The sequence below is a fragment of the Anolis sagrei genome, chromosome 5 (assembly GCF_037176765.1).
Source record: "Anolis sagrei isolate rAnoSag1 chromosome 5, rAnoSag1.mat, whole genome shotgun sequence".
NCBI classification, from domain to species: Eukaryota; Metazoa; Chordata; class Lepidosauria; order Squamata; family Dactyloidae; genus Anolis; species Anolis sagrei.
In genome coordinates this window covers 15,156,746-15,171,267 of record NC_090025.1, presented here as the reverse complement: position 1 = coordinate 15,171,267, position 14,522 = coordinate 15,156,746, and the positions used below count along the sequence as shown (strand labels likewise).

Here is a 14,522-nt window from a genome sequence, read left to right as displayed (position 1 = left end):
ATAATCAAATCTGCAAAAGTCAAATCCTACAAAATGGAGATACCTAACTGCATATGGTTCATATTGTTACTAGGAGGGTTGAATGAAAAGTAATGCCTCCACCTTTGTTCTTGGGTTTGAATGGGAATATTTTAATAAATCAAATGCAGAAACAATCCTTAGAATGTGATCTTTTAACTTGCTTGAAGTTTCTCTCTGAGTGATGCGACGATTGTCCTGAATCAATCTGTCAACTTTTTGCTTGTGAAACTTAGTGGTTGTTGTCACAGGATGTCCAACTCTTTGTTTGTCACACAAGTCAGATGTTCCCATCTCAACATCTTCAAACTTACTCACCCAACAATGCACAGTACATCAACACAATCACCATAAACAGCTTGCATTCTCTGTTGAATCTCCTTTGGGGTGACACCTTCTGCCGTCAAGAATTCAATGACTGCACGTTGCTTAAGTCGCATTGACCGACCGTCTGCGCAGGGTTCCCTACTTCACACTTTAACAACACAACCGTTCAATGCTAAGGCTTCCTGCCAAAATGGAACTGTAGAGGAGAGTCTACTGAACAAACCAGAACCTGCCACATACCAGTACTGCCATCTGTTGAGGAGTTACGAAGGTGCAGGCATTAGTTTTCATTCAACCATCGTAATTTGTCTTTCCTCTCCTTGGTAAATAATAAATAGGGAATGGGTGGCTCATCCCTACTTTACTTTTGGGGGAAAATATTGTGGATTTATATCAAAATAATATCGTTAGCCTGTGCATGTGTGAAAAAGTCGCACACATAATTCTGTATAATTCTGTATGCTTTTTGGCTGACGAATGTAGAAGACAAACCTGGGTAGCCGATACTTATCCCAACAGCATCAAAATTGGATAATGTCTGTGATGGATTAAAACAGAAAGGCAACTTCTTGTGAAAAGTATCCAAAGCTCGTTTATTAGCAACAGCAACAACCAAAGGGCATAATGGAAATTAACAACCATTCAGTCAGTAACCAATAGAGTTATACTCCAAAATACAGGGTTAGTCAAAATGCATAGGCCAATAAGCCATTCAATTGAATGGCTTATTGGCCTATGCATTTTGACTAACCCTGTACATTGAATGGTGAAATTCAAGGTAACAGGTTGACAGCACCAAGTGAGATTGACTCAGGGCAACCAAAGGGACTTTCTTGGAATGAGCTGTGCAGAAGCAAAAACAAGGGGGAAGTTATGGTTATTAAAGAGAAAGAAAAAACAGGAACAACAAAACAAAACAAAAGCATAAACAAGGCAGGAGCTGATATCCTACCAACCTCAGCAAGCAACACAGAAAGATACAACATCTGTGTGCCAACAGTTGTGCAATTAGGAGAACATATCTATACTCCATGGTCTCTTGCTTCGATAATAATGTAATCATATGTTATACAGCAACACCAGTGCAGATTACAGTAGTTTTCACCAATGACTCATTCATGGTTTTTGCATGATTCTAACCAAATAGACATGAAGTGCACCAGAACACTGTTATTAAATATTTCAGTACAAATATACAATGATACAACCCTATAGCTGTTGACCAATTTACATTGAGTAAATAGCATGTAACTTTGTGCTCATGTGGTGGTTGCATCATAGAATCATAGAGTTGGAAGAGACTTCATGGACCATCCAGTCCAACCCCCTGCCAAGAAACAGGAAAATCACATTCAAAGCACCTCCAACAGATGGTCATCCAGCCTCTGTTTAAAAGCCTCCAAAGAAGGAGCCTCCACCACACTCCAGGGCAGAGAGTTCCACTGCTGAACAGCCCTCACAGTGAGGATGTTCTTCCTAATGGTCAGGTAGAATCTCCTTACCTGTAGTTTGTAACCATTGTTTTGCATCCTAGTGCCCAGGGCAGCAGAAAACAAGCATGCTCCCTCCTCCCTATGACTTTCCCTCACCTATTTATACATGGCCCTCATCATGACTCCTTTCAGCCTTCTCTTCTGCAGGCTAAACATGTCCAGCTCTTTAAACCACTCCTCATAGGGCTTGTTATCCAGACCCTTCCTTAGTGAATTGTGACAAGGTGCAAACAAAGGTTCATGGAGAATTGGGCACATCTATGCTTTGGGAACTATGAGCCATTCAATGTAAAATGTCCAATCACATAAGACACCAAATGGATTCTTGCCATTATGTAGTTATGTTTTCCTTGTAGTTTCCTTCTACAGAACCCCACGTGCTATATAAAGACACCTATCTTTAATCTCAAAACAATCCTGTGAAATAGGTCAAGTTGAAATGGTATGACTTGTCCAGGATCATCCAATGGGTTCAGTGATTGAGCAGCAATTCTAACCCCAGACCATGGTAAGTATGCCATAATGATTTGAATGCAGACAAATCCAGTAGTTTTGATGCTCTGATGCATTCCAGGTTGCTTTCATTTATAACAGTGGGAGGCGTCATTTCATGAACATAATGAAGCTGCCTCTTCATGGAATTGAAAATGGACAGCCAACAACTAAAAACACATTGGGTTGCAGTGAGTTTTCTGGCAGTATGGCCATGTTTCAGAAGCATTATCTCCTGATGTTTGGCCCACCTCTATGGCACGCACCCTCAGAGGTTGTGAGGTCTGTTGGAAACTAGGCAAGTGAGGTTTATATATTTGCAGATATGGGAGAAAGAACTCTTCAAGCTGGCCAATTACGACATTTACCATTGCCTCAAGCAGACGAGAGTTCTTCCTCCCACCCTGGACATTCCACAGATATATAAACCCCACTTGCTTAGTTTCCAACAGACCTCACAACCTCTGAGGGTGCCTGCCATAGATGTGGGCAAAATGTCAAGAGAGAATTGTTCTGGAACATGGCCATACAGTCTGGAAAACTCACAGTAACTCAGTGATTCCAGCCATGAAAGCCTTTGACAACACATTAAAGGCCTACTGTTGTGCACATTACGAATTTGATCTATGACAGTGGTTCTCAACCTGTGGGTCCCCAGATGTTTTGGCCTTCAACTCCCAGAAATCCTAACAGCTGGTAAACTGGCTGGGATTTCTGGGAGTTGTAGGCCAAAACACCTGGGGACCCACAGGTTGAGAATTACTGATCTATGACATTGTATCAGAACTTACATAATACTTCGAGATTTTACAAAATGTTAAGTTAATTGCAAGATTATAAATGACAAAATGCAGAAACTGAGAATAAACAGGCATATCTAATGCAATAATGCCTGTGGTCGAAACACAAAAAAGTGATTGTGTGTCTCAAATGAAAGCAGTTATTCCCATTTTGATGCTTTTCAACATGCATCTGCAGATAAGATATTATGCTAGGCAAGGTGAAGATTCCACCATAGTCTGTTGGTGTTTTAACTATCTCTAAAAAAAATGTCAGTTTGTCATAACTATTTTGCAGCAGATTAAAAAAGTAACTACCACTATACAGGAATTGCTTTGAGTTTTCCAGGCTGTCCGGCCATGTTCCAGAAGCACTCTCTCCTGACGTTTTGCCCACAACTATGGCAAGAATTCTCTGAGGTTCTGTGGTATGTTGGAAACTAGGCAAGTGAGGTTTATATATCTGTTGAAGGTCCAGGGTGGGAGAAAGAACTCTTGTCTGCTTGAGGCAGGTGCCCCATAGATGTGGGTGAAATGTCAAGAGAGAATGCTTCTGGAACATGGCCATATAGCCCGGAAAACTCACAGCAACCCAGTGATTCCAGCCATGAAAGCCTTCGACAACACTATACAGAATTACAGCCAATGTTTCTGAAATCAAATATCCACAATCATTTGCTCATCATGTTCTGTTCATGTCCTACTTGCAAAGCAATCTTGGCATTATTTAGGCACTAAAAGTGGAATACAATTGCCTTAATCTAGCAATTTGTTTCAGGCATCAAACTACTTCCCCACACATTTTTGTGGAAGGAGGCAGATCATCCAGGGAAATATGTGTGTGTGTGTGTTGCAGAATGGCTAACTCAATTGAATGAAGTTAACACACTACAAGAGTTCTGATTATGCGGTGCAGTCAACATGGAATTCAACTATGAAGCAATGAACAACAAAATTCCATCTTGTAAGTATTGAACGTTCAATGGCAGGTGTCTGAAAGCATTTCAGGTGAAAGAGATCCATATTTCTGACAAGAGACCAATTTTAAAGCAACCAACACTTTGTTGACACTAAATAAAACCATATATAGTCAAGATATGGATCGCTGGATTATTGGATCTCAGTTTTGCTCAAAGGCAATGTGTTATACAGGGTTAGTCAAAATGCATAGGCCAATAAGCCATTCAATTGAATGGCTTATTGGCCTATGCATTTTGACTAACCCTGTACATTATATTTAACACATGATCCTAGGATATGAATGTAGAGTACAGAAACAATAACAAGAAACAGTAGGTGGCAACTAAAGTGAATCAAATCACTAGGTTTTAGAGTCTAGTGGAAATAAATCTGTGGCAACAATTTATTTCCTTTATAAATGGTTTTCTTTCCCATTCTGTCCTGCACTAATGATAAGCACACAATCCTCCTGGGAGAAGCTCAAAGGCACTATTAGCATCCAGAATGAGTGATAAATTGGCTTGAGATGGGATCTTAATGTTATCATAAATTAAGAACTGATTCACACAACCATTTTTCATGTGGTCAACTGATTTCCCCAACACTCCATTTGCTATGTATTACTATCTCTCCAGCCATCACAGTTGATGGGAATCGTACTCTAACATGTCTGGAAGGCACCAGGTTGGGCAATACTGCTTTATAGTTTTATGGACTTTGTGTTGGACAAATTGGGCCACACTTGTGAATGCCCCATCCATTCACCCAAATCGTGCATAACTTCCTCCTGAGTATATTTCAGGAAGTAGTTTGGACAATGACATTTGCAATCTTAAGAAGCAGAGGAAGATGAATTAAAAAGTAAACTTCCAGTGTGTAAAATTATGGACAGGCCAACTGGCCCCAGTCAAGGACCCAAGCTAACATGGCACCACAATAAAATTTTATGTAGTCCATGTTCTAAAGTACAGTATAATCTTGCTGATATGACATAAACAGCCTGGAAGAACATCGGATAAACAAAAATGTTGGGTATTACGGAGTCTCCAACTGCTACCTGTCCAACACAGCGTTAGACACCTAGAATACTAACAACAGGGACTCAAAGGATTAAGGCAAGGCAACGCTTCGGAGCTAGAGTGACCCAGCAGGAAGTGCCCGGATGCAGAAGAGGAGCGTGGAAATCACAGACGGAAGGAGGGAGGATGCTTCTGCTTCCGATCCTGCCTTTCACCCCCTTTCTTTCCTCCTCCTCCTCCTCCTCCTCTTTTTCTCTTATTGGGAATGGAGAGAGAGTTGGGGAGCACTCCTTTAATTGAAGGGGAAATTGTGAATTATTCCATCAGATAAGATGGAATGTTGGATAAGCAGAGGTCAGATAAGCGAGACTCTACTGTACATAATCCAAGAGGCACTCCTGCAGTACATTATGGAATACATCCTATGTGCATTGTGGACTTGAAATTGTGTTGACAGCGAAATATCATAAACTGAACACAGAAATATTTATGATACCAACTTTTTTGTATAGAAATTATTTAAAGGAATATATTCTGAATTATGATAAAAAGTATGGGAGGTTTTGATTTTGTTCTAGCGCTCAGTGTTTATGATGGCAGACCTTTCAGTACAAAGTAGAACTCTCACAATGAATAGCAAGAAGAATGTATACCTTCTTTCTTTTTTGGCCAGTTTATATAATCTGATGAGAGGACAATAAATCCTTCAAAAAAGTTAAATGCCTGAATAGTTGACTCCCACTGATTATACCAAAACACTTAAAAAGTATTTATTATAACCAATATACCATCAGCCAATTTGTCACTTATCTTCTGTAATCACTTGAGGAATACAATCAACTGGGCCTTTGTCTTAGGAGGAAGATGGCTGTGATAGGAAGCCAATGAGAGCATGGGCCTGTGGCTAAGTCTCCAACTGGGTTGTCTTCATGAGAATACAGCAGCCTTCTTCACCTTCTTATTAGCCCTGGAGGAATCCTTGAATTTTTTTCTGGAAACCCCTGCATAAAATATTACTGTATATACTCATGTATAAGTCTATAAATTTTCATAAAACATTGACCCAATGAAGGAACTTAATTCTTACATAAGAAGGGGAACCATTTCATTCTCTGAGTAGAGTGGCGAAAGGTGAGAACTTAGTTTGCCCTGGGAGGACACACTGGCCCTCTCTGCTTTCTCCATCACATTGCTGCTTATGGTCTTTTTGAACAATTTTGTTGAAGTGATGCTCCTATGCCATCAACTCCACATTGTCCGAATGCCCAATCACCGTCTCCCAAAGCAGTTACTACACTCCCAACTCAAGAACAGGAAACATAATGTTGGTGGACAGGAAAAGAGATTTGAAGATGGGCTTAAAGCCAATCTTAAAAACTGTGGCATAGACACTGAGAACTGGATGCCCTGGCCCTTGAGCATTCTAGCTGGAGGTCAGCTGTGACCAGCAGTGCTGTGGAATTCGAAGAAGCACAGATGGAGGGCAAAAGGGAGAAATGTGCCATGAGGAAGGCACGTCAAGCCAACCCTGACTGGGAGTGCCTTCAACCTGGAAATCGATGTGGGAGAACAGGCGGATCAAGAATATGTGTTGTAGCAGAACCGGTGAGTAACGGAGAATACAGCTCTACAGCCACCTATGGACCTACTGCCAAGACAGTACACTTGGAGGGCCATCATATTCTGACAATGAGTAAAGTAAAGTAAGTAAAGTTTTGAACATCCATGTGGTAAAATGCCAATGGCCAGGGCAGACTGGCCCGCTGAGGAGGCACTCACCCTTTTCTGTCTCCATGGAATGATCCTCAAAACTTAGCCACAAATTACATCGTCCACAATTTGTCCCCCAAACCTGCCCTCGACCAATACATGGAGTTGACTTATACATGAGTATACATACATTCGGAAATAATGTGCTCTCCTCCAAAAAACCATACTTCTCAGAACCTTGGTTGAGAACGCACTACATTGTGCTTTTCTCCTATCTCATTTGCATGCCGCACTTTTATCACTTTTGTCCAGCCCCTGAATAAATGGAGAATACAGCAGATGGAGAGCAGAAGAGACTTGGATCCGCAGAGGTTGTGTGAATGGAATGGTGCTCTATAAGGGGATAGAAAGGGTGCAGGTCAGCACTTCTTCTCTCGGGAACCTCACGCCATCCGCTTTCAACGAGGTAGCTCTGTTGTGGAGTGGAAGCACGCAGAGATGTGCTGTTTGCTCACCTCTCAGGCAACCAAACAGGCAAAGAAAAAATCCCCCAAAGGAAAAAAATCTTCCCTTTTCTCACAAGATTGTTATAAAAATAACCAGGATGTTTTTTTAAAAAAAAAACTGTATAGAAGTTCCTTTTTTTCTCCTTTTTACAATTTATAAAAAGATGGGACCACTCAACTCTGAAAACGTGCCATTAAACTTCTGTTCCGTCATGTAAATTGTTGTGAACTTTCACCTCCAAGTTCACTTGCTTAACCTTTGCCCCCTTGACCTTGTAGGTCCCTTCGTTTTCACAAAGGATGTTCAGGTTTTTCACAGTGCAGTACTGTCTGTTTATATTCTTCTCCACCCTCTCTGTGCTTTTCCTAGTCGCTTCCACTTTGGTATTGAGAGGATACTGCTCCGGGATGTCTTTTGCAGCCTTTTTCTTTTTCCGGTGCTTCCGACACTTACGGGTCACAAAACAGGTGACCAAAAGCACAAGGAAGAGCAGCATGACGCTGGCAAAGGCACTGCCAATCGAAGCCCCCGTCTGAGAGAGAGAGGCGGCAGAGACGGCCTCTTGCCGGTCCAAGCTGAGGAACTTCATGTTGGTGCCATTCTTGACTTGATCACCTTCGTTGTCGTAGATCAAGGAGTCATCCAGAGCCATAACACCCCTGTGGTCCACAAGATCCCGGCGGCTGCGCTTCAGTTGGTGAATGAGGGAACGTGGCACCCGGGGGCCTGCAATAGTCTCGGGGCCGATAACATAGATCACTTGAAGATACCACTGGTGCCCAGCTTCCACCTATTCAAAGAGAAACAGAACGTCAAAATACGGCTCCAAGTGAATCAGTAGCATTGCATGCAAAGATTTCAGGCACCATCTTTTAATCATATTTCCAGGGCAAAATAAAACAGTCACAATGTAAATACATTAAAACAGAAATGAAAAGATTACACATGCTTCTATGAAATTAAAAGATGCTTGTGATGGCGCGTCAGGCCCCACTTGTATGTGAATGTACAGTTGAATTGTTTGGCTATCTACTCCTTTCTATCAATGTTGTTTGCATCTGTTGAATTGCCTCCCCTGCTTAATTGTTTTGCTCCTCCCCTTCCTGGGGAAGAGGGCAGGGTTTTCTTTTCATTCTACCATCAAACGTCCCAGCAGATGGACATGAGAAAGGGCTTAGTTCCAAAAGCCCTCAGTTAAGTCATCTCTCTTCACCAATTCTTAAGTTTGTACTCTTAAGATTCCTTCTTCATATACAGCTCACCTGGACGATGTTGCAGAATCCTAAGCGCCTTCAAACCAGTCCCTTGGCATCAAGAGGAAGACTTTGTGCCTTCAATTATAGGTCACTGGGCTAGGGTTGTGAAAGCTCAGGCCTTCACAGCCATTGGGAAAGAGGGAACTTGGAAAGCTTCTCAGCCTTAAAACTCCTTGGACCCAAGACTCCAAAGACTGTAACGTATGTTTTCTTTATCCCTTTTGAATATCAAGTTTTTGCCTAAGGAAGATAACTCATTGTGAACAATAAAGACTATTTCGAGTTATCTATAGTGTCTTGGTCCTTGGAAGTTCCAGTTCTCTAAAGGAGTGCAAGAAGCAATCCCCTGGGGAGAGGTGTCACATCCATATTACTTTCGCTAAGATCTATAGACCCCAGGCGCGACGACACAATGCTTGATGCCAAAGCTTTAAGAAAGGTGACAAGTGGATTTTTCTGTGGAAAGTCTGGCTTTTAAGAACACCCTCTCCTTAGTGTGGTGGAGGCTCCTTCTTTGGAGGTTTATTTATTTACTGTATTTGTATACTGCCCTTCTCAGCCCTCAGGTTTTTAAGCAGAGGCAGGATGGCCATCTGTCAGGGGTGCTTTGAATGTGATTTTCCTGATTTTTGGCAGGGGGTTGGACTGAATGGCCCACAAGGTCTCTTCCAACTCAATGATTCAATGATTCTATGATTAGGAGTCATTGATCTAAATCAGTGGTTCCCAACCTTCCTAATGCCACAACCCCATAATACAGTTCCTCATGTTGTGGTGACTCCCAACCATAAAATTATTTTCGTTGCTGTAATTTTGCTACTGCTATGAATCGTAATGTAAATATCTGATATGCAGGAGGTATTGTCATTCACTGGACCAACTTGGGCACAAATATCCGATACACCCAAATTGAAATACTGGTAGGATTCGAGATGGGATTGATTTTGTCATTTAGGAGTTGTAGTTGGGATTTATAGTTAATCTACAATCAAAGAGCATTCTGAACTCCACCAACCATGGAATTGAACCAAAGTTGACACACAGACCTCCCATGACCAACAGAAAATGGAAAATGAGTTTAACAGGACGACACTAGTGTTTATATGTTTTTAATGTTTTTATATTGTTATGCAGAATGTTTTTAATTGTATTTTTTTATGAATGTGTGGCATTGAATTGTTGCCAATCTGTAACTCGCCTTGAGTCACCTTAGGGCTGAGAAAGGCAGGCTAGAAATACTGTAAATAAAATAAATAATAAATAAAATACTGGAAGAGTTTGGTGGGCACTGAGCTTGAGTTTTGGAGTTGTAGTTCACCTACATCCAGAGAGCACTATGCACTCAAACAATGATAGATCTGGACCAAATTTGGCAAGAATATTCAATATGCTCAAACATGAACACTGGTGGAGTTTGGGGGAAATAGACCTTGACATGTGGAAGTTGTGGTTGCTGGGATTTATAGTTCACCTACAATGAAAGGGCATTCTGAACCCCACCAACGATAGAATTGGGCCAAAGTTTCCACACAGAACCCCCATGACGAACAGAAACTACTGTGTTTTCTGATGGTCTTTGGCAACCCCTCTGACACCCCCCTCGCAACCCCCCAAGGAGTTTTGACCCCCAGGTTGAGAAACGGTGATCTAAACAGAAAGTCCTCTGTAAATGGTAGCTACATAAGGGAAAAGATAGTGATTGAAGTTCTGTTATAGGCAAAATTATTCTGCTGCTGACTTTGTGAGCTGGACATGTAAGTTTAAATGTCAGACCATAATCTTGTATAACCTACAAAATGTAAGAGATATCACATAAGAGCTAATGCAATTACATTCGTGAGGACACATATCTTTATCATTCATAACTATTAAGAAACTGGCTTCAGCTCCAGTCTGGGAAAGATGCCAGGCCACTGGAATTGAAATTAGATTTTAAAACAAAACAAAAGACACCTGCACAATTGTGATCAAGAGAGGACCACACTCCATAGAATGGCCACGAAAGATTTTAGAAGTGGGCCCCAGAAACAGCAGAGTTTGGCCACAACTTCTTGTCCCAGGAAGTAATATAGCCATATAGGAAGTGATGATAATATAGCCATAGAATCATAAAATCAAAGAGTTGGAAGAGACCTCCTGGGCCATCCAGTCCAACCCTATCTTGCCAAGAAGCAGGAATGTTGCATTCAAATCACCCCTGACAGATGGCCATCCAGCCTCTGTTTAAAAGCTTCCAAAGAAGGAGCCTCCACCACACTCCGGGGCAGAGAGTTCCACTGCTGAACGGCTCTCACAGTCAGGAAGTTCTTCCTCATGTCCAGATGGAATCTCCTCTCTTGTAGTTTGAAGCCATTGTTCTGCGTCCTAGTCTCCAAGGAAGCAGAAAACAAGCTTGCTCCCTCCTCCCTGTGACTTCCTCTCACATATTTATACATGGCTATCATATATTAAGTAGAGTTTCCTAATTGTCTTCACAAGCAGCCACATGAACACATAATAGTAAAATAACCCAAAGACAACCAGACTACAGACACTGGAGACCAAGCCATATCTTTGTTCAAAGATGGGTCACCACCAGTGTACCAGCAAAAAATACTGCATGCTGTTGAAGCAAATTATGGGTCCATTGATAAACACAGAACCTTATGAACCTGCTAGGATTTTAAGATTGTCTGGGGAGGCCCTGCTCTCGATCCCGCCTGTGTCACAAATACGTTTGGCAAGGACAAGAGACAGGGTCTTCTCAATGGTGGCCCCTTGGCTATGGAACGCCCTTCCCAGGGACATTAGATTGACCCCCCTCCCTCTTAAAATTCTGGAAAAGAGTCAAGACCTGGCTGTTTGAGCAAGTGTTTGAAAATGCAATGTAAAAGACATAGGAACTTGGAACGACTGGATGATGAGATGGATAATGTTTTTAATTAGGAGACACAAATGGCTTATGTTTTTATTACTTTTGTTGGGCTTTATACTATGTATTAATGTTTCAAATGTTTTATAATGTTCTTGGCCATCGAATTATTGTCTCTGTAAACCGCCCAGAGTTGCCTGAGGGCTGAGAAGGGCGGTATACAAATATAGTAAATAAATAAATAAAATAAAATAAAGAGCAGGCTACAAGACTCACTAAAGCAGGGATGGACACATGCAGGGGAATTGTAGCCATTTCCTCACATCAACAAAGGAGAACTAGAGTCTCCAGTGACAATTGTTTAAAATAATAAGCTTCAATGTGGATGTTAACTGGTATCCTACCCACCTTATAGAGTGCATCCACTTTCATGGTGAAGCCGTCCACTCCGGGCATGCTGCTGACCAGGTACAGATCTGACAACTCGGAGGCAAAACAGGCATCAAAAGGTACATCATGGAAATATTTGTCAGTCACTTCTGGTTGATTCCGGTCCTGAAACATCAAGAAAACAAATTATATTTGCCTGTTAACTAATCGTGCTATTGCCAATTTGCATTGTGTTAACACATGTTAAAGGAGTAGTTACTGTGGCTATTTGACAGGATAGCTGAGGAAACTAGGATAGGAGAATCAGAGCGAAAAAAGTGCTTCATTCTCATCATTTAAATGGCACAGTGTTCCTCACTGCCCAGCTCAGCCGCTTTGGGAAAAATTCAATTTAACTCAGCAATGAGAAGGAGATGTAGAGCAGGAGATCACAATGTATTGGAGGAAGATTGGGAAATTGTGTGTGCATGGCTGGCTATGAGTGGCAAATGTGAATGGTGTGAATATGCATGTGAGAATCTCAGTGGAATGAAATGTGTGTATGTGTATTTATGGGTGTGGATGTGTAATACAACAAATGATTGGGATACAATGGTGATGCCTGCTGGCAGCCTTTGGCCATGCTCAACAATGCTATAGAGTTCTCAAGGAAAAAGCTTGGCCACTCCTTCTCTAAAGAGCTCTTACCATCTTGCTCAAAGTTTGGGAAAGTTACTACAACGGCCAGAATCTTTCAGCCAGCATGGCCAACCTGTTCAGTGTTTCTGGAATTTGCAATACAACCCTCTGCAACATTTTCAGGGTCCCAGTATCTGTCAAATATATGCTGCAATGGCTGTCCATATCCATCTCAAGGACCAAAGGATTCACAGCTCAAAGCCTCTCCCAAGGAAGCCAGAATGGCAGGACATACCAGCAACAGAAATCGGTGCTTTAGGTGTTTGCTGGGTTGGATGCAGCCGTATTGTGGTCCTTCATTATAGATGGTTCCTGTTGGGTCAAAGAAGGGCACATAGCCATCCTTTCCAGTACAAAGGTAGACCTTTTCCAGCTGGAGCTTGTAAGCCGAGTTGAGGTTTTGTTCAGGATGCCACATGACCCGGCCATATAGGATTTGACCTAAGGAGAGGAAAAACACCAGAATGAGAAGTATTCAAACTGTCACCATTCAAAATGGGCCAAAGAAATTAAATTACTCAGAGTAACACTTGTCTCTGTCATCAGATTCAAGCAAACCATTGTACTATTTTTTAAATTTCTTTCAGTAGGCTGACATTCAATTAAGCAGCTCTCAATAGGCCCTACAGACCATAAGATCATCACTGGTTGCTACTATTCATGCAACCACCATGGGGACAACATGATTTAGACAATGTGATGCAAGATTTTGGATGCCTTAGACTATGAGAAAGGTTGCATTACAGGAACTGTTTTTGTGACCTTATAGCAACCTATGTCACGGTGCAACATAGGAAATTGCTGCACAAAGTCTACCATACCACCCAGGACTACGATTTTACAAAAAACATCCAGATCTTCCTAGAAAACCACAGCTTCTATGTGGAGTTTCAGAGCAGGAAAAGTAGATGGAGGAGGCAAAAGAATGGTCTCAAGGCAGAATTCTTGCACCAAACCTGTTTAACATCTTTGCTAATTATCAGTCACAACTACCACTCACAAAAAGCTTTATATACGCCGATGGCCTTGGCCTAACAATACAAGCAAAACACTTTGAAACAGTTGAAAACCAACTTACTAATGCCCTAAAAGATCTCTCCAGCTACTGCAAAGATAACCACCTGAAGCCTAACCCTGCCAAGACACAAGTGTGTGCTTTCTGTCTATGTAATCATGAAGCCAACAAGAAATTGAAAGTTACCTGGGAAGACCAAGAGCTTGAACACTGTTCCCACCCTAAATATCTTGGCGTCACCTTAGATCAAACACTAACATTTAGGAAACACCACATGAACACCAAGCACAAAGTAGCAGCATGCAAAAACTTACTGGTAGCACATGGGGTGCAGACCCAAAATTAATAAGAACACCATCAGCCCTGACCTTGACTTACCCAACTGCTGAGTATGCCTGCTTGTCTGGCATAAATCTGCCCACGCGAAGCAGGTAAATATAGTGCTACATGAGACATGCAGAATAATCACAGGATGTCTTAAACCTACACCTGTTGATAGACTCTATAAGCTAGCTGGCATTGCCCCCGATGTGCGATGGGAATTTGCTGCCAATTGCGAGAGAAATAAGGTTGAACATTGCGAAAACCACCCACTATATGGCTATCAGCCTCCACCCAGTAGACTTAAATCAAGTAAAAGTTTCATGAGAACCACCACTCCTCTAAATGTTCCTCCAGCAACAGCTAGAATATCTCTGTGGGCAGCAAAATCAGGCAATTCCAACTGGATGGCCTTCCACGAGGGGCCTTCTTCCAGGGTCAAACCAACTTGAAATTCCCTGAACAGATTCAGAAGAAGCAAATCAAAAGATAACCTGGCAAAATGGCATTACCTAGAAGAATCCTCCCCCTTGTGTGACTGTGGAGCAGAACAAACAACTTAGCACCTGTATGCTTGCCCACAATGCCCTGAATCATGCACAGATAAAGAATTGGTTAAAGCTTCAGACAATGCAGTCGCCGGTGCCCATTTTTGGTCTAAAACTATCTAGCAGCTTGTTTGTGATTTGATTTATTTTATCAATTT

At 41.8% G+C, this 14,522-nt stretch overlaps 1 protein-coding gene across 1 annotated transcript in view; it reads right to left on the bottom strand.

Annotated features, from left to right (window-relative positions):
- Window positions 1–7,416: 7,416 nt before the first annotated feature.
- FRAS1 (Fraser extracellular matrix complex subunit 1) overlaps window positions 7,417–14,522 on the bottom strand; it is a 447,582-nt gene continuing 440,476 nt past the window's right edge. Inside the window, exons 71-73 of the mRNA XM_067468571.1 lie at window positions 12,716–12,921; window positions 11,821–11,967; window positions 7,417–8,095 (exon numbers count right to left, since the gene is read on the bottom strand). Of these exons, the coding sequence (XP_067324672.1) occupies window positions 7,499–8,095; window positions 11,821–11,967; window positions 12,716–12,921 (950 nt within the window). The 3' untranslated portion in view covers window positions 7,417–7,498. The remainder of the gene's footprint in view (window positions 8,096–11,820; window positions 11,968–12,715; window positions 12,922–14,522) is intronic.